The 27,709-nt window shown below is 41.5% G+C and overlaps 1 protein-coding gene across 2 annotated transcripts in view; it reads right to left on the bottom strand.

Annotated features, from left to right (window-relative positions):
* CNTNAP5 (contactin associated protein family member 5) overlaps positions 1 to 27,709 on the bottom strand; it is a 772,957-nt gene that overhangs the window by 331,766 nt on the left and 413,482 nt on the right. For both annotated transcript variants that reach the window (XM_040619104.1, XM_008686098.2), the window contains exons 9-10: positions 13,336 to 13,485; positions 10,367 to 10,538 (exon numbers count right to left, since the gene is read on the bottom strand). In XM_040619104.1, the coding sequence (XP_040475038.1) occupies positions 10,367 to 10,538; positions 13,336 to 13,485 (322 nt within the window). The remainder of the gene's footprint in view (positions 1 to 10,366; positions 10,539 to 13,335; positions 13,486 to 27,709) is intronic.

Genomic DNA, 27,709 nt, shown 5'->3' with positions numbered 1-27,709 from the left:
TATGAATGACTCACAATAGTAACAAACAGACTCCTGATCCAAGGACTCCGACAAGACCACAGCAGGAGAAAAACCAACTGTCTGTCGTGTACACCCTTTGATATCCAGGGAGCAAAAGATGCACCTGGCACATAGTAAGAACTCTGAAAAGATTTGCTGAATGAATGTGTGGATCCCACAGGAAGATCAGCAGAGCATGGACAGTTCAGCAGCAGGAACAAGAAGTGCACCAGGACTTTCTGGATAGTGTCAGATTTTGTGTACTGTGGGTGTAAATGCCTGTGCATGTCTGTGCACATGCAAAGCCGAGGCCTCCATTTCTCATTTCAGAGTGGGAGTTTCTGTAATTCTCAACGGAATTATTCGGTCAAAGCTGTCAAAGCTGCTTAACAGCATCTGGGATTATTTTAATATTGAAAGCAGGGATAGCCCCTTACCTAATTATTATAGTGAAAATTGTGTTTGTCAGTATGGATAAAAGCAGGTAGCAAGATGATAATGACATTTTTATCATTAATAAAGTTAATGGTATTCTGGACACATGGTGTATTGCACAAGTGTAGTGACTATAAAGTTTGACGTGTCCATATCCTCCTGCATAACTATCTGCTTTAGGTATGTTATGCTTCCCTTTGCATTTTCCAGGTGTTGAGATAATCTTCTGTTCGGTCCACAGTATATCCCAATGTTAGGAGTGAGAGACCCTAGTAAATCATGTCGAAGTGATCTGTTGAAGATGAAGCTAAACCTGGAGGGAAGATTTCAAATCTGTAACTTGAACCAAGTGAAAACATTAATCACTTGTCCAAAAAATAAAATAGGTTATGTATGTAGGTAAATTATTCAGAAAAGTGTCATCTTCTTCTGCTTGTATATGGGTTTTCTAAAACCTGGCCTGCTGAGATACATACAAACCCATTCATTTCTGTCTCTCTTGCTTTTAACTTTAAGAACTTTTATCTTCCTTCTCTCAGTCAGTCCTCGCCACAAGTCCAAGAGGGAGACAGTAATAATATCACGTTGTTCTCATTTAACCCCCTACAGTGATAAAATGCAGCTGTTGTCCCCTTATGACCACGGAGGAAGCTGAGATAGGAAGAGGTTCAGTGACTGGTTGTGTCCAAAGTCAGGCTTAATGTAAACAGGCTTAATGTAAAGGGCTTTACCACCTTGAAAGCCTGAGTTTGATTCTGTCGTGAGGTAGATTCTTTAATTTATGTAAAAGTGGGTTTTCCTCATCGGCTGACCAGGAAAGCCAAAGTTCCCTTTTGCGGTGGTTACAGCAATGGCATATCGTCATGCCGACCATGCATGTTACATAGGCAGGGGGGGGGGGGGGGGGCAAACCCAGCCTTCGGAAGTCCAGGTCACAGTAAAACCCAGGAGGCCAGATTCCAGTTTCAGGAACTTCCTGTGAGATCTCTTAATGCAAGATAAAAATAGCAGAGAACTGATTTTAAATTTAGGTTTTGCTGCAGAAATAGGTGAAGGCATTTTATCACAGGTCAGATCTGCTCTTTTCCCAACTAAAAACATATTAAGCTCCTTTTCTCTTCCAACTGTGCCCATAAACAGTGTTTACAGTGAGCCACCGATGAATGATTTTGGACTAGGGGAAAATAGTGTTAAAGATGACAAGGGCTCTGCCTCAGTGGTCCCATGAGTGGACATCAATGTAAATGAGGAAAAAAAAACGAATGTGACATGGGCCACATAGAAAGGCACACTTTTTGGAGGACGAGGGAAACAGATGGAAGGCCTTTATCAGAATGTTGGGTGAGGCTTAGTGATGTAATGATTGTGTGAAGGGAGCAAGAAAGAAAAATCTCTTTCTTCTTATTAATTTAGAAATGTTTTCTGCAGTTAAATATAAGCACTGCCTGCCAGAAGTGACTTGAGAATCTAAAATAGCCTTTTTTTTCCCCCATGTTTTGATCCAGATCAAAAGTTTGCCTTGGTTTCTATGTCATCTAAAACATCTGAATTTCTTAGCCAGTATATCTCGGGAGAGATGCTCCAAGCACCTCCTGATCTGGGAAGACATTTTCTTACTGCTATCTGAAGGTGCACACCTCACCTTAACCTCTAACTATAGCTCTTGGAATGAATCCTTCATCTTCGGAAGTACTTGCAATCGTTCACCTGGCTCACTGTTCTGGCTTTGTTTTCTGCATCAATATTTCAGATTACTGGTTGGTGAGGGAAGAGTCAGTCTCATCACCTTCAGAATGAAGCCCCACCTTTGGCTTTGTTGGTTCTCTGTGCTTTCCCATGAATCAAAGGTGCCCTGGTGCCCTTCTGCATGCACAGGTAAAGAAGTACCATTTCATCAAGATAATGATCCACTTTTCTTGTAAAAACAAGGGATGGGAGAGATGAGGTTAGTAACAGAACACGGATGTACTCCTTCATGGTCACTTACTCAAATCAAAGCCAAGTTCATATCCAAAGTCTGTCTTTCCCCTGACTTTCAAAGAAGTCTAAGATAGGTAGTAGGGGGGAGTAACTCCCATTTAATAAGCGGATGAGTAAATCAGTATTTCCTAGATGAAAGACACTTATAACAAGTCCACTTAAAATTTACTGCCTCAAGACAGTCATTCTGAGTTAGTTCTGAGGCTCTTCCATTCCCTAACCAGCCCAAAGATACAGAGGTGGAGGCTTTAGCTCTCTGAGCATCAGCGTGCTTGTCACAAGGTTGAGACAATGAGCTGCTAGGATGACAACCCATCAGGCATCTGTGGTGGGCCATCCATTGTGGCCCATATCCCTTCTCTTCCTGCACTAATACAACCCACTTCATGACTAGGACATGGTGAAAGCACATCATTCTCCACTTTGTAATCCTGCTGAAGAATGTAGGATGCCTCCTAACTATAAAGTTCGAAGTGGTCAACTGCAAGGACAGGCCAAACCTCATCAACCTGACTCTTGGTTTGTAGCCAGGCTCTGCCACGTACTTGCTGTGTGAACTTGGACAAGTTACTTAGTGCCACTGGGTCTCAATCCCGTTCTGTACAACAGTTAATAATATCACCTATTTCATAGGGTTGTTGTGAGGATATCACACACACACACACACACACACACACACACACACACACAATGTCCTGGCACACAGTAAGTACTTTTTAGGATTAGCTATTAATATGGCCTATTATTCAGATTTTAAACTCTTCTGTTTGTTCCAAGCTCCCTATGACCTTGACTTCAAGTTCTGTTTTACCCATTGATGCCAGTGCAGCTTTTCCAATGCAGGCAAACAAATACCCAGCACCTCACCCATTCTCAGTCCCAGCATCATGCACTCCACCCCACCTGAAACAGTCCTGCTTGACTTCCCTAGACCTACATCAAGTACTTGAAATCTTTTTTCCTCAGTGATTTCCCTTGACTTGTTCTGAATACCTGAGCACATCTTTCCTCTTTCTCTGGCCTTCAGCAATAGGCCCTCCACCGCTCTATGGATTAAAGAATCAACAAAATCTGGATTTGGGTCCTGGCTCCACCAAATACCAAAAATGTGACCTCAGGCAGCTTACTGAAACTTCCTAAGCAGGGGTGGTTTTATCCCTATAAGAACAAAAATAGAGCAACCCCATTATTCTCAAATCTGAATGTGCATCAGAATCTCCTGGGGAGGGGACACTTGTTAAAACTCAGGTTGCTCCCCTTCCTCCAGTTTCTGATCCAGAAGGTATGGGCTGGGACCTGAGAATATGCATATCTAACAAGTTGACAGGTGCTGGTCTGGGAGCCGGACTTTGAGAACCACTCTGTGGATTGCAGGACTGCAGAAAGAATTAAACAAAATCATATTTAGAGAACGTTTGCTCAATAACTATTACATAAATTATAACCTTTTCTTTTCCTCCATGAAATCAACTAAGATGATAAATAAAAACAGCAGAAGTGCTCTTGTTTTGATGTTGGCTCCATCCCATGAGTTAAAGGAGAACACCATATTGTAGCATTTCTCACTTTAGAGTTAGAAGCTCAGATTGTGTGGGCATTGGCCTTACAATGGCTTTTCTGGCACCCAATGGAAAGGCTTTCAATTTTAGAGAAGAACTAAAACATATGCATTACCATGTAATGTAATCTTTTTATATAGCCTACTGTTTTTAACAGACTCCCACACACAGAGTGGGTTTTTAGCATAAGTCTGTTTATGGGAGGTCATCCAAAATAATGCTTCTCCACCCTCAGTGTTTACAACACTCCAAACTCTGAACCAAGAAGGTAAGAATCTTGACCGGAGAGTTTAGCAGATGCTTTTCTAAACGAATGTGTGTTGGGGGAAAAGGAAGTGGTTATGGAGTGAGAAGCTACATTTCATAACTTATCTGGCTGCAGGACATTTAAAGCAGCATTTCACATGTGATTCACTCATTGGAACAAGCAAATTGTTTCGTTTTTAAAAGGGTCAAAGCAAAAAAGTCTCCATAGGATGCAATAGCAAAGACCCAACTTCCATATCTGGCTGTGCCACACTCAGCTTAGACTTCCATTTGCTTCTATGCAAAACCACAGCTGGATAATCTTTGAGGACAGTTCCTCAATACCATCACTCTGTGAGGAAGGGAGTCAGGAAATGGGACACATGATCATGAGACCCTTTGCCAGGCACCAGAAGACCAGATGAAATCAGTCCCTATCAATCTTCATAAAGACTGGAGTAATATTTTTTGGTGGGTGAAGTCACTCTCCTTAGAATGGTACCACCACCACCCGCAGGGTGTGAGGCATAGTAGAGGGAGAAAGATTGGAGCTATAACTTTCAGTAGGGCCAGCAAGTCAACTGTCCTCCAGATAACACAAAGACAACTTATGCCTGGCATAACTTGTGAGTCTTAGAGTGGCAGCTGCAGCCACTCTAAGACCCACACTCCCTCCACACCAAAATATCCCTTCGCTCAGGCACTGCTGAGGATCCGACTATTTTCATTTATATTCCCACAAGTTTTGTTTGTAATGGGAAGCAGAGGAGAAGCTGAGTGACAAAAGCCAGGGAAATCTGGAGAGAGATGGAATTCAATTGTGCCCACCCCCCAACAGTGTCTCATGGACTGATTTCAACACCCCTTTGGATATAGACATTGAGACAGAGCTGCTAAAACTCTTCAGAGACCCTGTAAGATTCTGATCAGAAGGGCAGTTGCTTGGAGGCATGGTGGGGGCAGGAGCAATCCCTCTCCCCCACCTACACCATTTTTGTACAGAATCTACACAATCCCTTGACTTCCAGGATTGGAGGTTTTAGGGGAGTAGTACTCAAAGTATGCTCCCAGGACCAGCCCACCAACACCCTGGAATTAATTAGAAATGCAGATCCCCTGTCCCACCACAGTAAAATCAGAAACTCTGGGGGTAGGGCCCAGTAATTTGGCTTTTAAGAATCCCTCCTGGTGATCTGGTAAAAACATGCTGGAATTTGCCTGCAAAGTTTAATGAGGCACTCACTTTCAGGTTTATGTAAATTCAGGGTCCACAGGTACATGAATCAAGAAATAAGGACTGCCTCAAATTCTGTGCCCTTGGCATATTGATCACATGCTTTCCTTATCTTATCTAGGCCCTGAGAACCAGTGCTTTAGGAGAATCCAAAGACTGCAACCTTGACACCCAAATTAATGGGCACTTTCCTAATAATGGGTGGTTGTTGGTGGCTCAGAGGAGCAGCTCCTCTGAACAACAGGAAATCAAAGTGCAAATTCCAAGTCATTGAGCAGACTGACTTGAGGGCACATTTGAGATATATGTATGGAGATCCACCCCAGGTGCTATGGGGATCACTTGGCCATGTCTGGCTGGAGGAACTTCAGAGGGAGACCTGAGCCTTCTCCCCCTCCCATGAAATCTAGAGAGCTAGCAAACCTTTGGCTATAGAAATTAACATGGAGAACATTTACTGAGTAGCTACTGTTTACTAGACATGCAGCTGAGCACCCAATTTCTCACACTGTCTCATTTAACTCTCATTGCAAAGATAGGTTTTATGATCTTGGTTTTGCAAAAGAAGAAACAGAAACAAAAAGGTTAAATAATATGTGTCGTATCTCAAGCTGATAAGTAGTAGACTGGGAATTAAACACATTCTATCACCTCGCAAATTTGCTGCCACCTGCACTGAGATTAATGAATTCCCCTAGGTGTGACTTCTACCTGCTCCCACCTCACACAGTTACCCTGTTTGCTCCTCCAAGTTTGGCTTCACACCTTGGATCCTGTCTCCCAATCAAATTTGTGGATGTTTGGTGATTTGTGTCTCTTGCCCTGGACTTTGGACTCAGCAGGACTGGGCATGGCTTCTCCAACTGACTTGGTAGATCTTTCGATAAAAATCCTGGGAGAGAGGCACTTCCTGACCTGGACGACCAGAACTTACTTTACTTAGACCCTGCCTAACACTGCATACCACTTTGAATGTCCCCCTTCTAAATGAAATCTCATTAGGAACCTAATTTTTTTATGTTTTTTTTTTTAAGATTGTATTTATTTATTTGACAGAGAGAGAGACAGCCAGCGAGAAAGGGAACACAGGCGGGGGAGTGGGAGAAGAAGAAGCAGGCTCCCAGCGGAGGAACCTGATGTGGGGTTGGATCCCAGGACTCCGGGATCACGCCCTGAGCTGAAGGCAGATGCTTAACGACTGAGCCACCTAGGTGCCCAGGAACCTAATGTTTACAAAGAATTTAATATATTGATTATCCCTGAAAACTTTTATACATTAGGCAGAGGATGGGGTTGCTTGTGTAGGAGCCACAGACACACAATGACTGCTGTTTCCAGGCCAGTACCTATTGGGTAGAAGTGTTCAACTCTGAGCCGCAACTTCAATCCTGTGACCGTGGAAAGAGTGACATACGTCTCCAGGTCTTAGTTTACCCTTTTTAAAAAATGGGAACACTGATGGTATTGTACTACCAGGGCTTCTGCAGCTCTTGCCATATATTATACTACCCAAATATGCGGGCTTCACTCATTCACTCAATGCCTATCTATGATGTTAAGGACCTGAGGGTATGATAAAATTGTTCATGGAATGAAGCATTTATTGAGGGTGACTTTGCTCTATGTAATTTAGAATATCATGTCTTACCAAGACAGTTGCAAGAGATAAGTGAAGATCTTGAAGAACAGGGGACTAGGGTGTGGAAAACGTGAGGTTGAAGATCCAGCCCACAGAGGAGGGACAGTAGATGAACATCATATTCTAGAGGTTTAGAAAGACTATTGAAAGTGCGTGGGGTCAACGAGGAATGCTCTGTCTTGTCCCAAATGTGATTCCTAAAAGAGTGCTCTACCTCCTTCTCCTAACTCAGCCTTGGACTGCCAGGTACTGGGAAGTTCCACAGATGGAGCCTCCTAAAGCCAGCCCTCTTTGCTGTCAGACTGGAGTCAAGCCAATTACTCCACTTCCTTTCTTCCCTGAGACCAGAAGACTCGGTAATTTGCCTATCACTGAAATGCAAATTGTTAGTTTAGATTCCTTAATCCCTGAGAAGGGATCCTCCCAGCTATTACCAGCATTGCCTCATACATAGCTGGTTTGTGAATTTGCTCAGGCTGGGCAGCAGAGGCACCACTTCAAATGCAACTGCTTAAGGGACCCCCACTAGAGGAAGCCCTTCAAATTTTGGAATGTTTGTGCCTCTTCTATGAATGCTACCTTGGTTTTCCCATAGTGACTGGTACTGAGAGCCTTAAAGGACACTGAGAGGGCAGGGTCCCTCTGGCCAGCCAGGTTGGCTCACTCTGAGGGAGACAGAGGGGTGGGGCAGGCAGGGTGGAGCAGGCATCCACCAAGAGTCCGGGTAGGAGGCTTTGGTCTCTACAGCCTAAGAGGAAGGGGCAGAGAATTGAGTCTGGGAGAGAAGAGACTCTTAGGCCATATAAAAGGCTGTTCTTCTTGGACTTTCCAGAATGGAGCACAGTGAAGAAAAAGAACACAGCCAGGAGAAAACACACACACAGGCACACACACACAGCCAGGTTTCTCCACCCCAACCTCTTTCACCACACCCCACCCCACCCCCAAGTGGCAAGCTCCCTCTAAACAAAAACTTTGCATTTGCCCTTAAATCAAGTTCAATTGGCCAACATATTAAAAATAAAACACACGAATTAGAACCCACCTGCTTTTCTAACTCCTGCCCCTCTCCAACAAATGTTAAATATAAGGTCAAGAAACAATTAATCAAGCAAAGCCTTTTACCACAGTATCCCCTTCTGTTAGAGGCGCTGTCTGGTAAATCAAGAAAAACGTACCATTTACTCACTAAACTAAACACAATCCCTTATTATACAATTAACCAAAACACAATTGTATGTAATATAATTATACAGACTACAATTACACAAAAGTAATGATGCAGTATAGATGGCAATGACTTTCATGTAATCGAAAATAATGAGAGCGTCCTTGATTAGAAATTAAGGTATCATAAGAGATCCCTATTGATAAATGTTCCCTCTATTGAACTCCACTTTGCAAAAGGCTCTGCTGGCTGATGAAGTTGGATGCTTCCCCCTTGTCATTAATAAAGACTATACAGGTGGCAACCATTCTGTATAGTATCTTTTATTCTGAAGTCTCTAAGCTAGCACATTCTAATGAAGCACACATTTTATTACCCACTTTTCCAGCTGGTCAAATAGAAAAAAAAATGTAGAAGAGCCAGGAAGTCTGTGTGATTTGTTGAGGATCCCATGTGTAGGGTATTAACAGAGAAACATGCACATAAAGCTCCATCAAATTATATTGGTCATTCCAAGCATCAGAGGAGACTACAAGCTGCAGAGCTGATTTCTGTGCTGCTCAGGAGAGGCACCTGCTACTTCTCATCATTGCTCCCCGGGACAGGGGCAGTTACCTTCCCAGCTCTGGTTGGTTCTCTTTCAATTCATCCTTCTTACTTTTCCCTGAGTACTCTTTCTAGGAAGAAAGTCTCATACCTTCCTTTCTGATTCTCACCTAGCACATAAGGCCACATCTCACAGGCACAGAAATTTCCTCACAGTTGCTACTGGCCCCATCTCTAACCATATTCGCACCATGTACTCCACCACAGTGACCTTCCATCTCCACCGAGCTATATTTTATTGACTCTAAGACACTCTTCATTGTAAAGACATACAATTATTTTATATGCTACTAAGAAAGAAATGTTGCTGATTGAATGATACACCATCAATTATAAAATGCATCCCAATATTAGAGATTTTAAAATGAAAAATCAGCATCTTGAATTGATTAAATACTTGCCAGCCATGATTTCTCCTATTTCTCTGCCATTTCCAACACGGCATGCAAGAGAACCCATTCTATCCCAGCACCCCCTCACCACTCCTCAGCCAAGTCTTGCTTGTCCTTTAAGATCCAGCTCAGCACCACTTCCTAAAAACCTTCTTGACCTCATTCTGCCCAAGGCCAGACTGAGTTGTGGCTGCCATATGTCGCACAAATAAGGGTGCCCTTCTTGGGCATTTATTGCACTTTCTCGTAACAGCTAATTTATTCCCCAATGAGACACAAGCAGAGACCCTGTATCACCAACACATAGGCAAGCACTTAACACATATTATTCACCCATTTAATAAAAGATATTTTGACGGGGATGAGCAAAATTGTGAGAATGAAGGAAGTAAGTGCTAGAGATAAAACATGGAAACCGTGATAAACCTGGCTGAAAATTCAGAATTGGTCCTCTTTAACTTTCTGCAGCATGTCTTTGAACCTAGAAACTTTAAATATAGGAGGAGTCAGAGCCCAGAAGAAATAAAGAGAGAAACCGAGCTTCTGCTAGATTTGTGGGTTGCAGAGTATAAGTGCTGATTCTGTCTGTCTGTGGCCTGGTCTCTTCTGGGCCAAAGAAGCAGCGGGTTAGCAAAGTGAACGCAAAGTTCAGCTGCCCCAGGAGTCACTGCCCCCCTGGCACCATCTGAACCTCTGGTCTAGACCGTGAGAACCTGACGCTCATCTGCCCCCATCAGAAAGGATGCTCACTGCAGAAGAGAATAAAATGGCTTAGGAGAGAAGTAATCCCTCCCTCTTTTATGCTTTACTCTTAACTTCAAAGTAATCAAATGTTGTTTATGCATAAAATTTTAATCCTGTCACAAATTTGTATTTTGATTTAATTTGCATATCCCATTTACTGCAAGTCAACATGAAGAGAGACTCAACTAATTTAAACCATTTTTCTCTGGGCCTGAAATCCTTTCAGAAATATTTTCCATTAGGCGACTCAATTATATCTAATGTGGCTAATGTCAGTGGATTAGAATTTTGCTTAAAGAAACTCATATTTAGAACAGTGAGAATGGGAAGGGGGTGGGAGAACAGAGAAGAGACAATAATTACCTGTCTTTGATGCTACACAGATCAATGTGTAAATCACTAAAATTCCCCAGGGAACCTTGCTGAACTGAAATGAGGTCCTTGGGCTGGTTATCAATAAAGATGAGCCTCATGCAGCCTTGGAAAGCCTTAATGGGATTTAAACATTGGGAATCGGTGAGATTGTCAGGGCACCCTGTGGGACAGAGAAAAAAAATGAAGAATACTGAAATGATCAGTCATTGCTTTGGCTACCTATTGACGGAGGACCTGGAGGTCTAATTATTTCAGGGCTTTTTCATTCACAGCAGTGCACGCATTTTTGTTGTAAATCCTAGCATTCTCAGAGAAGGGACGAAACTCGTACAAAATGGGGCATACTCAATCTCTATACAGAGCAGAAAACAAAATCTGTTAAAGGGAATACCAGTACTATAACATTTATCTCATTCCTATTTCTTTTGGCCTATTGGTAAGCTATCCACCATTCCGTTGCGTGGTATACGTCACTCATCTCAAGAAGGCAACATATTATAACTACTTGGGAATTTTGGTTCTGTCTCAAAACACGCTCGAAATGCACAATTCAGTTCTGAATTACACTTTCAAAGGAAATTATGCTCTGGGTAAGGATGGTGGCAGAGTAATTGTCTGGTTAATTGTTAGCATTAACAGGCTTTGTCCTGAGAAAGGTACACATAGGAACATAACTGGAATTTTGAAGAGTTGTGCAAAGCAAATCCCGGCGCCAAAGGAACTAAGGGTTTAAATGCACATAGTTATAGGGCTGTAACAGCACATGTGAAAGGTTAACATCATACCTTTTTAAAGAGTGCTCTTAAAAAAAAAAAAAAGACTGTCTTACACTGATTTAGCATAGCTTGCAACCAGGACATATCTGCTTCTCATTAAGACAGGTACAGAGCAACATAGGTATATGAGTGCTTGTGCTCTTTATAAACTCCATCCCGATGGTTTTAATAGGTTCGGAGCATATGGGAATGCAAGCTCGAAAATATGGCAATAACCCATAAATAATTGGGAATTATTTCAGCCATTTCTAACAGACAGTCACTGCTGGGTTCAGCCTAGCAGCTGGTTAACAACTCATAGGCACACTATAAAATGAAGAGAGATGCTACAAGTTCTAATTGAAGCTGTAGAGAGAATTTATGTAACTTAACTATTATTACTCAAACTCATTTTTCACCTTCCTTAAGTTTACAGTCTACATGTGGGACGCTTCTTTAAATACTGTTTAAATCACAGATAAATCTTCACCTTCTAAACCCAGTGCCCCCTAAACTTGAGGAAGGCAAACATTTTCCCTTCGAGGCATTTCGGATGCCACCATTATTGAACATTGATTTCCCCAGAAATAAGCACAAGAATGCTTCTCTCTCTTCGTTGGTGAAACACTGCATGTGATGCAAAAATTGTGCAGTCTGTGAAATGTGCCTTTGGGGCCCCCAAGACCCTTCTTCTGCAGCCTCTATGCTACATTCGCTAGCATTCCTTTGCTGTCCCAATCTAGCGAGTTGTGAACACAGACTTGGGGGTGAATCCCGGTTCTAATATTTACACAAATGATTTCATCTCAGCAAACACCAGTCTTATTATCTGTGAAATGGGCCTAAAATTGTCTACCTCACAAAGTTACCACATGAATTAAATGAGGTAAGACCCATAAACCATTTACAGCGAATGGAAGTTCTCCTCTTGGAGGAATCCATTGTCCTTGCATACATGGAGAAGGTTTAGAATGAAGGACAGAGGCCCTTCCTGGGGCCTTAAAATAAAAAACATTGCTCTATGCTGGATGCCCCGATACATATGCTACATCTGTGCAAAGCCCATTTTGTATTTCAAAGCTTAACCACATGTCGTGACATGAAAGAAGTAATTTGAAAATTCTATTTGAGAGACCGCACTTTATAATTTTACACAACACTTCCCTTCAGTTTCCTAATGGAAAAAGAAGTAGTAACCTGAAAAGGTCTAGTCCATGCCCATATTTGGAAAAGTCGAAGCCAGTTTGTCCATTCCTTGCCTGAGAAGCACTGGGCTATACACTTAAACCCTGACCTTACTGAAGTTTTCCAGCAATTTGGCTTTGCTTCTCCATGTCCTAGATAAGGAAGTTCAGGGACCATCAGTGTCTTGCTCAAGGTCAGCCAGCGATACAGAGTACTCTCAGAGATGTTTCTCTGATGCAAAAAGGTGACTAGGAAATTAGAATCTAATATTTTTAATGCAAGAAATGCCTCAAAAAAACTAAATACAAATGCACATGCATCCATAAAAATGTAGTGAATTCCTAATCATGTATTTTTCATCCTTTCCAGTTTGCCCTGTGTTTTCATCATTGGGAAGGTCCCTAGGATTCACCTTGCAATGGAGAGAGCTGGATCTGTACTGTCTGCTCCATGTGGAGCTACAAGCTCATGAGACTTCTAGACCTTCCCCATATTTAGAGCCCCACTCCATGGACATGGCCTGCAGGGATGTTGGGAAGGAAGGAACAGATAGGGGATTCAGACAGTAAAGCAGCAGAGGAATAGCCCAGACAGCTGAGCATGCGGGTTATGTTTTCCCACCTGGATTTTTCCTTTTTCACGTACTGCTGACTGTTGGTACATATTCTCCAAGTTTTCAGCTGACTTTCTCCTTCCCAATGTGATCACAGAGCTTGGCATGGCTACAAAAATCTCCTTTGGACATGTTATGTAACACCGGCTCTTATAGCTAAAGTTTTTTTTTCTTTTTCTTCTTTTTTTTCCCCTCTGTACTGACCTAGATAGTTTATATTTGCACAGCTGTCAGAGAGTTTGCTTCTCATTATTTTGTACTTGGGAGTGGGTACCCGTGTGTGTGTGTGCAGGTGTGTGCAAGTGTGAATGGTCTAATTGACAAAAAAAAAAAATCATCAGGGTGAAATAATTGTTCACTGCATTCGCCTTCCCTCCTTTATTTTCAAGAGCTGGGGAATTTACCTCCAAAGTAGTAGCTGTTTCCAGAATAAATCTGCACGCGGGTGGTGTCCTGGGCCGGGGAAACTGCATCATTATCCAGAGAGAGAGTGATCCGGTCCCTTCTGGCGTTGATGCTAACTGAATGCCACAAGCCATCATTCAAGCTGTTGCCTGCAAAAGAAACAGGAAAGGCAAGCATAGGGATGATTGAGTGGGGAGGTCTGGAGCAAGAGGGGCTCATCCTCCTTACCTGCTGCGCTCCCCCTGCATCCTCAGCGCACTCCCCATGTCTCCCAGTGCTTAAACCACAACCCCAGCATTTCCATAAACTTCACCTTTCTTCCTCTGTTTACCACTTTAATTCTATTATTTTCAAAGTGGCTGAACCGCATCTGATACCTTTGGTGTCAAAACAAAAGGGAAAGCACACACTTGTTTGTGTACTACAACCAAAGGCGTGGCCATATGAATTGACCTCTTGATATAAATTTGGAGTAAAAGGTTGAAAGAAAGAAAAAAAAAACTTCAAAATGTCCATGGTGATTTCATCTCTGGGTGGTTGGGTTATAGGCGACTTTAGTTTTCTCACAGTTTTCCACAAATGCCTTATCTGCCTTTTTTAGGGAAAATTAAACTGTTTTTAAAGGCAAAAGTAGATGAATAGTAAATTCTAATGACGTGCCAGGCAGAGGCAGCCTCCCATCTAAGAGAAGTAACAGACTAGTTCAATCCCAACATTTTTCCTTAATTAATTAGGTGACACTGGCTGAATTACCTACCTTCCCTGAACTCTGGCTTTATCATCAGCAAAGATCATAATTCCGACTCTGTGTCATCATTGAAAGATCAATTGAGATCAGGCAGGGAAGTTCCTAGGACAGTTGCAGGCATAGTAGGTGTTTTTTGTTTTGTTTTGTTTTGTTTTAAGAATTTATTTATTTGTTTGTTTGTTTATTTATTTATTTTTGAGAAAGAGAGAGAGAGAGCTTAGAGGGGCAGAAAGGGAGGGAGAAAAAATCTGAAGCAGAGTCCTTACTGAGAACGGAGGCTCTGATCCCATGCCCTGAGATCATGACCTGAGCTGAACCCGAGAGTCGGATGCTTACCTGACTGAGCCACCCAGGTGCCCCGTAATAGGTGTCTATTACGTGTTAAATCCTCCCTTGTTCTCATGCCCCAGATGTCTTTGGTGCATACTACCCTGCTGGCCTATCTGACTGAGAAAACGGATCTGGGAATTAGTAATGAAGATTGGGACTATTTCCTTCTACAAAGTGTATCATCTATTAAGACTGTCAGTGCCATGTGCTTGCTGAAGGAAACAAGTCTAATTCACCAGTCCAGTCCCAAAGATGTGTCTGTGACAAAAGCACATTGCCACACATGTTTTCACTCAGTAGACATCTGTTGTGCCCTGCTATGTGTTGAGTGACCTTCCTACTCTTATTGCCTCAGTTTTCTTCCCTGCGAAATGGGGGAAATGATTGTACTTATATGCCATTGTGAGAATTATACAGTGTTAAAACGGTAGTGCACGTAGAACAGTTCATGTCACGTCATAAGTAGACAATGATGTTAGCTAAAACAAATGGACAGAATAACAACTGCAAAATGGTCCCTCCCATCTGGAAGTGTGGAGAGAAACATCACATGGTGTCTATAGTCTCTCGTTAAATGGAAGAGATGTATGGAATAAGGATTAGAATACTGTCCTTTGATGGGGCGCCTAGGTGGCTCAGTCGCTGAGCGTCTGCCCTCAGCTCAGGGCGTGATCCCGGGATCCTGGGATCGAGCCCCATGTCGGGCTCCTCCACTGGGAGCCTGCTTCTCCCTCTCCCACTCCCCGTGCTTGTGTTCCCTCTCTCGCTGGCTGTCTCTCTCTCTCTGTCAATAAATAAATAAAACCTTTAAAAGAAAAAAAAAGAATACTGTCCTTTGAGTTCAGGGTGGTGGGATAAACCACGAAGCAAGCAAAGAACAACACTTGCAATTTTGGGTGGTGCAGCAATATGGGAGCAGAGAAGAAAGAAAGCGTAAGTAATGGCATGTGAGGAGCCCAAAAAGGCTTCGCAGCAGAGATGGTGACAGTTCAGGGAAGTTCTGAAAAATACACAAGAACTCTCTATTCATATAGCAAGAGTACAGGAGACAGAGAGACTGTACAAAAAAGCAAAGGTCTAGAATGAGAAGCAGAAGACAACGATAGGTAGGCATGTGAGAAAGGATCAAATCACCCAGGGGCCTGGCATGCCAAACTAAGGAATGGGTTTCTACAATTTCCTTGTATAAATGATTCTGGAGAGTGCTTTAGTCAAGCCAATTCCATCAGAACTTTTGGGGATGGGACCCTAGACATCTGAATTTTTTAAAAGCTCCTGGGTGATTCTAATGTATAGCCAGGAATGAAAATCACTGCTTTAGAATAATGCGAATCCATGAGGGGTCCTTAGCATGGGAACTACCTGGCTGGAGGTACATATCCAAAGACTCCGGTGCCAGAGGACAGCTGGGAGGAATTAAGGCTGGGAGCACAACTGATGGGCTTACTGCTTGCACTGGCCCCAAGAGACAGAATGATGAGAGTCTCAGCCAAAGTAGCAGCAGTGCAAATGGAGAGCAAGGGATGGATTAAGAGCTATTCCTGGAGGTAAAAGAGATCAGACTTGGTAGAGTCTACTGGAGCAGTCCCTAAGAAACCAGCTGGGAAGCAAGCACTGAAAATCAGAGCCGAGGTCTGCAGGGCTTCTCAGAACAGCTACTGAAGAGCTTGTGCCCCTGAGCCCTCAGATGGTTGGAGAAGCTGCCCAGGGAGAAGCACAGCACCAGGCTGGGGGCCCAGCTGCGTTGCACCAGGGCAGCTGTGCCCCATCTGCTCACAACAGGCCAGATGTAAGGGACCCTCCTGCATTTCCAGCCAGCTCCCTAGCAGTCTTCGCTGCAGCCCTGAACATCTGCTTGGGGTGAACCCAGGGGCTGCTCAACCTGGCGGACTTACTTCCTCCCAAAAGCCAGAGTTTGGGTCCTAACCACAGGGACTCTGCTAATGAGGTAGAGGCTCTGTCAGGTGTTTCCTGGTGATGAACATTTGACTTCTGGCAGGGGCATTTGGGGGGCATACCCAGCTGTAGGTCTTTATTTCTTTTTACTCTTATTTGCATACTGATTGAAATACATTTGCATAACATAGGAGGCTGCATCTGCAGACAAACTATAGATTGTTAGAGGTGAAAAGGAGTCAGTAACTAATTCAACTTGGAGGATGTAAAAAGTAGCCCTTAAGGGCCCAGTGCCCTGCTAAGCATCAGGGCTACAGTAAGGAAGAAGGAAACAGAGGCCATGGGGAGAGTCCCACCTAATCAGAGACACATCCTCTCCTTTTACAGATGAAAGTGGCCTAAAGGAAGAGGTCTGATCCATGTGAATGGCAGGGCCAGAGCACAGGCCTTTGTGTTCAGATAATGGGGCCCCTCCCCTTCCCACATCACTATCCAAGTTGCTCTCTGTAACATTGTTATTTATGACAGTTTGCTTGGTTGTTTGTTTTCTTTTTCCTTTTTTCTTTCTTTCTTTCTTTCTTTCTTTCTTTCTTTCTTTCTTTTTTTTTTGGTCTGCTTTTCCTTCAGGTTTGATCTTTTAGATCTTTTCCTCCATGGTCCTGAGTCCCTGCAGGGGGAACCTGTATGAAATCTTCACTCTTCTGAAGACAATTATTAGGGCAGTAGTTCCTGATGCTGACCACACAAAGAGAGCACCTGGGGAGCTTCTGAAAAGACAGGTCCCTGGGCCCCACACCAGGTTAATTAAGGCAGGCTTCAGGGTGGCCCCAGGCCTTGGAAGTTTCAAACATCCCCAGAGAGTCCGCTGTGCAGCCTGAGTTAAGAAGTACACCATTTGAGGTTTCGGAAGAGGAAGAAAAGAAGCTGGGAAAAAAACAAGGCTGAGGAGCTGAGCTGGGAACAGACTCCAAGGTGAGCAAAGTGACATATTTCCTTCTAAAAATCTTTCTGCCTGGTCCTCCTTCCCACTTCATTCTGTTAATAGCGATATATATATATGTCATATACGTCATATGTGTCATATATATGACGAAATAACAGTGCTAGAGGTTCTTCAAGGTTTAGTTTCTAAGAATTCTCTTTTTAAAGGTACAGGCTTAAGTGCTATTAATTATTCAGAAATTAGGGAAAATCAATTCCATTGGGTTGCTTTACTCCCAAAAGGTCCCTGAGACAAAAGTTCTGAAAGAATAGAAGTTTTCAGTGGAGAGAATGGGAAAGCAAAGCTTTGAGGCCAGGAACACCTGATGGGAAAAAGCCCCTGGAGATAGAATGATGTAATTAGGGCCACTTTGGAGTTCTAAGCATTCATATGGTTTAGGAGACCAGGCTTAAAATGTGGGATTTAGATTCTGGAAAGATTGTTGGATGATGAGGAATATAAATTTTCTGACCCATAAGTGATGTAAAATAATATTTGCCATCTTCCAGACAGACAAAGAATAAAAACCAATATACCAAGTTAGTGAATAAAGAGAGAAACAGGCAATTTCATATGTTGTTGGTGGCAACCTAAGTTTGTGCATTCTTTCTGGAAGGCAAAATACCAATCAACATCAAAAAAAAAAAATGTCCTAAAAATACCATACTTCCATACTTCATTTCCCATAAATTTTATTCCAAAGAATTAATCCTAAAATAGTTTAAGAGCTGCAGCCAAGATTTACAGTGAAAAGAGTTCATGATGCCATTATTTCTTTTTTTTTTTTTTTCAAAGATTTTATTTATTTATTCGACAGAGATAGAGACAGCCAGCGAGAGAGGGAACACAAGCAGGGGGAGTGGGAGAGGAAGAAGCAGGCTCATAGCAGAAGAGCCTGATGTGGGGCTAGATCCCAGATCGCCAGGATCACGCCCTGAGCCGAAGGCAGACGCTTAACCGCTGTGCCACCCAGGCGCCCCTATGATGCCATTATTTCTAAGAGCAAAAATTCACAACTACCAATATTTCCAGGTTAGCTAAATCAAACATGGTATACTTAATAATATGAAACATAATAGAATCATTAAAAATTATAAAGTTCAAGAATGCAAGCAATATCCTGATAAATGAAAAACTCAGGCTAAATACTATATGTGGTTATGGCTTCCATTTTGTTAAAAATTACTACAAAGAGAAAATACTAGAATGACCTGGAATGATTAGTTTTGTTTTGTTTGTTTTTTCTTATAGAGAGCACTGGAATTTTCAAAGTTTCTAAAAACAAAATGTACAACTTTAATGATTATTTTTTTAAGACTAACAAACCGTTTAAGTTGAGATAAGGGATAGTAAATATTTTCCACTTCTTGCCCTCATGGATTAAAGCAGCTGGTCCCAGTTCCCTGAATTCTGCCTAAGGCAGTCCTATAAAAGGTCCTTTACACAGAGGGTTAAAGAAGCTGCTCTGTGCTTTGCTCAGGATCTAAACCAAGACTTAAAAGTTTTTCTCCATTAAAAAAACCCCAAACAAACAAACAAACAAACAAACAAACAAACAAACAGTTTCCATCTTTGCAACAACTTGTAAATGAACTTTTGAAACACAGGCCCATTGTAAAAATAGCTAATAATGCACGCTAAGCATATCGAATATCTGTGATGTGCCAGGCATTTTAAATGTGTAATTCGTAAGTCTCACAATGGTCCAGGAGGCCAAGTTTTATTGTCCTTATGCTATAGATGCTAAAACGAAAAGTCAGAGAGCCTACCCAGGTTCACATGGCTACTAGAGTTGGGACCAGAATTGAAGGGGTGGTGTTGGGGACCCAGGCTTAGCTCCTGTTCTCCACCCCTCCAAAGCCAGCCCTGCCCTACTCCAGGAACTGATGGCCAATTACTTCTGCAAAACTCTACTTTCTGCCATTGAATTCAACTTTGTGTTTCATTATTTGTATTTTTGGAAAAATTGATTGAGATAAAATTCACACACCATACAATTCATTTATCTAAAACGCACAATTTAATGGTTTTCAGTATATTCACAGAGTTAGGCAACCATCAACACAATTAATTTAAAAGCATTTCATAACCCCAAAAAGAAACACTGTAACATGTAGCCATCATCTCCCTAATCTCACCCCCTCACCTCCTGCCTTAGTCAACCACTAGTCTGCTTTCTGTCTGTATGGATTTCCCTGTCCTGGGAACTTCCTATACATGAAATCATACACTAGGCTCCTTTTTGTGATTGGCTTCTTTCGCTTAGAACATTTTCAAGGTTCATCCTGCCCTGCAGCTTGTATCAGGATATTTTTATACCTGAATGATACTCCATTGTATGGCTATATCACATTTTATTTATCCATTCACCAGTTGATGTACATCTGGGTTGTTCCCATTTTGGGGGTATTAAAAATAATGCTTCTGTGAACACATGTGCAAATTTCTGTGTAGAACTAAGCTTTCAATTTTCTTAGGTGTGCATCTTGGATTAGAAGTGCTGGGTCATATGTAACTTCATAGCTCATCTTTGGAGGAACTGCCAGAGTGTTTTCAAAGTGGCTGGTTCATCTTCTCACAAGGAAACTTACATTTTGACAATACTCAGTTGAAACTTTGGTCCTGGCCTTTGGTGGATCTTCTAGCTTCTAAGAATTAAAATATAATTCAACTTCTGTTTCTTAGAATGTCTACTTAGATCTAACTTGGAATTCCAGCCAATTGTAATTACTTTGATTTTATTTTTCCAGATAAGTGATATTATTGAGTATTTAATATGTCTTTTTATTTTTTTTTATTTTTAAAGATTTATTTATTTATTTGAGAGAGAGAAAGAGAGAGAGAGGGAAGAGCAGAGGGAGAGGTAGAATTTCAAGCAGACTCCTCGCTGAGCACGGAGCCCATCGCGGGGCTCGATCTCCAGACTCTGAGATCATGACCTGAACTGAAACCAAGTGTTGGATGCTAAACCAACTGCACCACCCAGGCATCCCTTAATATGTCTCTTTAAATACTTTTTGTAATGAGAACTTCACAGCAGCTTATAGTTCACATTTGTTGGAACCGAGATTCAGAGCAGTTAAGTAATATCCTGAAAGGCTTAAAATTTTTATAGAAGTAAGGTGTTCCTTGAAAAAGAGTCCCTCAACACTGGCACTTGATAATTTGGACCATATAATGCTTTAGTGGGCATAGTGTGTTATGCATTATGCCTCTTGTGTAAAATGTTTAGCCCTACCCCTGACTCACTAGATCCAGTAACAGCCCCCTAATCCCAGCACCAAAGTTGTCTCCAGATACTGACAAAAGTACCTTGGGTGAGTCTGAGGGAATGGGAGGCTGGGATGGGCAGATGGGGAATCTCCGTTTGTTAAGAATGACGTGTTAAATAATTTTGGAGGCTACCGAGCCTTGGTGCTCTCTCTCAACTCTGCTTTCTTTCTGTATTTCTCTTGTCCTTAAATACCGAACAGGTATTTGCATTTTAGTTTTCATCTAATTTCAGTGTCTCTCTTGATGGTTTGAATACAGAACGTTTGAAACAGAGGGTCTATCCAAGGACCTCTAAGCCTAAGCTGTTACAGCCACATGTCAACATGCAGAGAATCAGCCCAGGCCAGAGCAGAGTCCCCAAAGACTCTATTTCCAACCCTGAAAATAACTTGTCACAGATTTCCTTGAAGCCTTTATTCACCTGTTACCCCTTGCTCAAGGCCCTGCCAGTTATAATTTCCAGGAATTTAGACAGATTTCTTAATCTCTCTAAACCTGCTTCCTCATCTGTAAAATACAGACAGAATTACCTGGCTTGACTTGGAAGTTTCTAGGCTTTATCTTTTCCAGAAAACCTAATTCAGCTATTTTTTCCACATCCTGTCATGTCTACCTTTACTTAATAGTTCAAAGGTAGTTTCAATTTTTGTGAGAACAAAGTGGGGAATGCATAAATAATTGAATAAAGCAGTCTTAAAATATCAATCACATCATAAAAGAGTATATTACAATTATTAGTACCATTATGCTACGATTTAGATTCTGTGTTCTGTTTTTCTTGGATACCGTTTGTCCATCAATTATGAAATTTTATTAACCCTTCCCTATATAGTAGACTGAATTCAAATTTTTCTTCAAATTCCCTCTCCAGCCTTTATTCTATACTTTATCACTACAGCTGGGAAATTTTATGATGGCCTCTCTCTTTTCCCAGCCTTTGACTTCTTTCTGGTACAGGAAAGCTTGCTAGACTGAACTGTGTAAGTAACACCTCACAGCAAATGTCTTTCTAGTGGGTCATGGAGTCCAGAGAACGAATCTCCCAACTGCTTAGCTTGACAATCTATGCCTTCTATAATCAAGTCTCCATCTGTCCTCTCAGTCTCATTTCCCAATATTCCTTCATAAATTCCCTACTGCAGCTAGGTTAGTGCATTCATTATGATCCAAGTGAATACACTTACCTAACTCTCCAATATAAGTCCATCTCCCTATCTTCCAATACCCAGTATTTGTCCTAGAGCTTCTTCTCCTCAACTGTAGGGACAGGAAGCATATGTTTTTTTAAGGATGCACTTATGTATTTTTTGTTTGTTTATTTATTTATTTATTATCTATTTGAGAGAGAGAGGAGGAGGAGGAGGAGCAGAGGGAGAGGGAAAGAATCCCAAGTAAACTCCCCACTGAGCACGGAGCCTAATGCTGGGCTGGATCTCAGGATCCTGAGACCAGATCATGACCTGAGCTGAAATTAAGAGTCGGACACTTAACCAGATGAGCCACCCAGGTGCCTTAGGAAGCATACTTTTTTTTTTTTAAGTTTTCTATCACAGTTACTAGACCTTCTATTTAGCACAGTGCAGGGCATATAACAAGTGCCAAATGATTGAGTGAATCAGTTAATAAATCAAGAAATGAGAAAAGCAGATTTATCTTGACCAGACCAATATAGTCATTTCCCATTCCAAATTCCTATAATACCTGCATTTAGTTCATATAATTTACTGCTTTTTACCATTAATTAACAATGGATCACTGCAAGTCTCATCTCCCCAATGAGATTACAAGTTCCTGGGGGTCAGAGTCTCAGTCTTGTTTTGGTATCCCCCTCAGCATCAACGGGGCAGCATCGTCTCCAAATGCTCATTGATTGATTGAGCATCTCACCAGCTGAATCTCCACTGCCAACTGTCAGCAGCAGGGTCTCCTTGGTGCATGGGCTATAAATCATAGGTTAAACCTTTCCTAGTTGCTAAAGCCTAGTGCATATGTCAGGGTAACCTGGATCTTGAAAACCCTTGGTCAGGATATGCAAGGAAAACATCTGGGTTTGCCATCCACTAGAGTCAGAGAGGAAATGTGATGGATTTGTGGTTGATGGTTACACCCCTTTTTCCCTGACATGGGCTTGAAAGCTCAGCTCAAAAATCTACATGGTAAAAATTGAGCTGAACTCCAGAGACAGATATTTTTCTATCACCTTCAGGATACAGCCCAAACTCAGATGTCCCTTTACAGAATGCCGCTTTATATTCTGTCTGTCCTCCTTTGCCCTCTGTGACCCAGTCATTCTGAGGCACCTGTGGATTCTTACACCTCTAAATCTCCTACTTCTCTCCTCTGATTGGAACATCCTTTCCTTCCCTCTTTATTTGACCAAATTCTATCAATCCTCCAAAACCAAGCTGTGTTGTCCCTGCCCCTGAAAGCCTTTCCTTTCTCACTCACCCAGGTTACTCTTCTCCATTCTCCCCTACTATCCTGAGCATGTGTCTTCTCGCATTACAAATACCTCAAGACCATCCCTTCCAACTGTCCCTAAGAGCTCCTGGTGGGCAATGCCTCCATCCTCAGGTCTGAGTATAGCGCCAGTAGAGAGTAGATACTTCAAAACCTTCCTGAATTAAACGGAGGCAAGGTAAATTATATGAGAGAATTATCAAAGCAGAAAATAGGAAAGAGCAAAGGAAGTGAGATCAGGTTTGATTATTAGAGTGTTCTGATGTAGTAATAAAAATTGAGCTCCCTCAGTTCCTTTTTTGAATGAGTGGTGAAGAAAGAAGAGTAAGTTAAGAAATAAAATGACTCTACTGTCATTACTCAGAATTGAAAAAGCTGCAGATGCCCAAGAGATCACTGCTTTGGTAAACATTCCCAACCTTTACAGGATATCTTGAAGCTCAGGCAATTGAATTTCTCAGTTTCCCATAAAGTGGAATGCCTCATCATATTTCTGTCTTCTGAAACTTGAACTCTGTGCTCAGCAGACAGCTTGTTGTGACAGTCATAGCCCTGTGGCTATTTATGTATTTGCCCTCAGTAATGGGATTTTCTCATCAACATTATCTTAGCTGAAATACAGAGGCATTAATGACAACTTAATTGAAGCAGAGGACGAAGTTCACAAAGTTATCATGTTTACTTGATGTGCAGATGGTGGCTAGATACAAACGCTTGCATGGAAAAGGGCAATATTTGGGGAGCAGCTCTGTTAATTGCAGGGCTGTAGCCTAAAACCATCTGGCCACAAGTATTAATCAGGGTGAGCACTTCCACCCCACATGATGCAGCTCTCCCAGGCATCTCTCCACCTCTGGGAGTTCCACTGGCCTTTATCTAATTAGTACTTCCCCTGAGTGTATCTCATCCCTGGTTTTGACACATTATGCAGAATATAATTGTGATAACATGAATGTTTGTTAAAAAATCACTATTAACTCTTCTTTCACTGTTAAAATTACATCCTTCTGAATTATTTTGGAGGTTGACTCTACCTGGTTTATTCATTTAGACAGTTGCTTATACATTGGGCAAATAACTATCAAAAACCTGTTATTAGCAAGGTGTTATACTAGGCCTTGGGCAAATAGTGATGAGCAAGACAGTGCTCTTGTTCCCATGAAACTTTACACTGTAGCAGTCAGGGGAGCAATGAACAACTAATTAATAGACATTTTTATAGGCTGAATGGTGCTCCCCAAAATTTATAGGCTGAGGTCCTTACTTTCAGGACCTGAGAATGAGTCTGTATTTGGAGACAAGGACCTTTAAAGAGATAATGGAGGTAAATTAAGTTATATGAGTGGGCCCATATCCAATATGACTGGTGTCCTTACAAGAAGAGAATATTAGGCCTCATGAACCATACGAACATAAATTCCTAAGTCACCTAGTCTGTGGTGTCTGCCTACAGTAGCTGCAGCAAACTAATGCACACACATACACGTATCCTTAGCACAAATGCTACATCGGAGAAGAGCTAAAAGGCTGGGTGATGGGGCATCTGGCTGGCTTTGGGAAGGTTTCTTGAGAAAATATCAATTGAGATGCATTCTGAACGATAAGCAGGATGGTGTTGACCATAGTTCTAGGACTTTTTTAATTTAAACAGTCAATGTTAAATAATGATCAAATAAACATCTATCATGGCTGCTGACCTAAGGTTATACCACTAAAATTTCATCTTATCTTCAGTCACAGAAGTCTCCTAAGTATGGAAAATGGTTAGCTGATTAGAATGGATCAGTTAATTGGTATTTTGGGAATGCCCTTTCTAGAATTCTTCCTATTCAAGCCAGTATCTAGAAACACTGAAAGTTGTAAGGTGGTTGAGGAAATATGATGAACACAGTTGCCTGTATCTAGGAATTAAATGGGGTAAGCCTGGAGTGCCTCTTCAACAAGCTCTTGGTCTTAACTGAAAATATTTCAATGGCATCTGGTTGATTTCTGGATCTTTGCTAATTATATCTCCTCTTGCCCAAGAATTCTGTTCTGTGCCTATGGACTGGTTCTTTAGTTTCCATCTTCCCAACTTGTAATCATTCAGTGGTGCCCAGCTGTTAGGTTGACATCTCTCAGCCTGGAGACTTCCTTTTCCATCTCCCAGGTTCCACTCATTCCTTAATCCTGAAAACTCCACTCTGAGTTTGATGCCTCTAGTGATACCATGGAAAGCTGTGGATAGATTATTTCTCTAATGGAAAGTCAAAACTTGTCCTTATGCCATTTGACTTTACTGGTGCTTATTCTACTTTCTGAAGTCACATAAACATATTACAACAAAACAAGCAACCTTCAACTATAAGAAAGCCCATCCCATATGCAAAGATTCTTGTCATGTATCTGTCTTGCTTCCTCTCTACCTGTAATAGCTCCAGTACCTACAACTGTTCCTCTCTTAACAGAGTTTGAAGAACGCTATACACTCTGATCACCCCCTTACCAACACACACACACACACACACACACACACACACACACACACTCTATTCTAGTTCAGTTTAAAGAAGTTCCCCAAAAAACAACTTCTCATATTGAGATCTTTGGCTCCTAACTATACATGTCACTGAGAGTCACATGCATAACCTTTCTGGGACATCCAAGCCTCATTCACAAAAATCATTGTATTACAAAGGCTAGTTCACCTTTCCTACTTCACAAAATGTACAATTTTGGGAGTTGAGAAACATGATCTCTGACAGGGGACTTGGCCCTATATGCCCCCAATGAAGGCCATTTACCCTATTTTCAAAAGAAGACTCTTGGATTGATGATTTCCTTGAATATAATAAGGAAAAGAGTTGACCTCTGTTGTTTTTCAGGAACTCATATAAAGGACTAGAAGGGATTTTACTAATTTTACACCAAGTCTCTCCTTTAGCAGAACAGGACAATGAGGTCTAACAGAACAAGAGTTACTACATTCCACATCTATGCAGAGCCCAGGTAAACTGGAGCCCTGAATGCCAAAGCCTGAGTTCAAGCTCATTGCCCAGGCTCACTTTTCAGTGTGGAGTTGACACTTCAAGAAGCATCATAGTAGAAAAAGAAGATCTCAAACTTTAATGACTAAAGCCCCCGGACCTCTTTCTTCCTATTCTCATTCTCAGCATTCTCCCATCAGAAAAATAAAATAACATTGAAATTTCAGATCACATTTAAAATAATTATAGTGATACCAGCTTTTTCTGTAGATTATTTAATGTTTCATGCAAAATTAAAAATGCTCTTCCCTGATTCTCCAAAGAAACAGACCAGGTGGTATTCTTTACCTTTATACATTTCCCTGTTTTCCTAGTAATTCAGATAAGTTTGGACAATACCAATCTCCATTCTCAACATCTCTCTAAGAGTCTTTAAAACGGCATCCGTTTCCAACATTAAAAAATAGAACAGAGTATCTACTGCTCAATGAACAGGTGTGGACTTGAGAGATAGAGTAGTCCCTGTGACACATGGCACCTCATGAAATGTAATAAAGAACTGAGAGCTTGAAATGCATAAAGTAGAAAGTCCAGGTGTTTGTTCATTTATTTAAGATTTGCCTATATATCTTTTCTGATTCCTGAAAGGAGAAATAGGAAGTCTCACTGTGCAGCAGGACACCTTGAAGGTATCCTTTCTGTTCCAGGGCAGCCCCAAGATTTCCATGTGGGGTTTGGAGCATGGGGTGATCAGAATGGGAAAAGCTGTATAATTCAGGGCAAAACCTTTGGAAGCAGATAGACTCTTAGTAGTACTTCATGATGCTTAGTACCCTTAGTACTTAGATGTTAATCTTACTAAGGAATTGGCACTAAGGATTTATGTCTTGTATACTTAATGAATACTGGTGTGTGTGTGTGTGTGTGTGTGTGTGTGTAAATTGATATATACATATGGATTATCTATTTTATAATATTATACAGGCAAACTTGGCTAAACTATATAAGAAGTCTTAAAGACAATGGACTCACCATCTTGTGTAAATCTCACCTAACCCAAGAATCTGTCAATGGAGCCACCCAATAAAAAGTTCTGGGAAGAACTAAATTTAGACACTAGATAGCTATTTATCTTTACAGCCTTTTGTACATACGTCTGGAAATCTTTAAAGTTTCCTCACATTTGAATTACAATATAAAATATGAATATGGGTGGCAGCAAGTTCCAGCATAGAGACCACGAACTTGAGAATCCAAAAGAAAGACCTGAGGTTGAACACCATCTTCGTCACTTTAACTTAATTTTTTCCTTCCCAGTTTCATCCTATGCATGTTGGTAAAATAATGACCACTTCATAAGTTTCATGAATTGTTTTAGCCCTGCAATATTGTATGACCAGGCCCTGACACAATGTCTGACCTACAAGAGATCTACCATGATTGTGGATTCTACTCTCACATCACTTACAGTGAAAGGATTTCCTCAACTTTTCCTCGTCTCCACATGATTAAGGCTTTCAAGAAAGGAGGTGACAAAAACAAAAAGTAAAGAAAAATATAAGAGAAGAGTTACACTGCTGTCTTTCATCTTCTGGAAACTTCATCTTCTAGAAGAACTAAATTCAGATGCTTTCTACTTTAAGGAATCATTTAGATTGCACTTCTATCCCTGACCTCCAAAGCAAAAAGTTATGCACACTGTACAAAGCTCTGGAAAT

This window comes from Ursus maritimus, unplaced genomic scaffold (assembly GCF_017311325.1).
Source record: "Ursus maritimus isolate PB19 unplaced genomic scaffold, ASM1731132v1 scaffold_1, whole genome shotgun sequence".
Lineage (NCBI taxonomy): Eukaryota > Metazoa > Chordata > Mammalia > Carnivora > Ursidae > Ursus > Ursus maritimus.
This window is presented reverse-complemented; position numbering and strand designations above follow the sequence as displayed.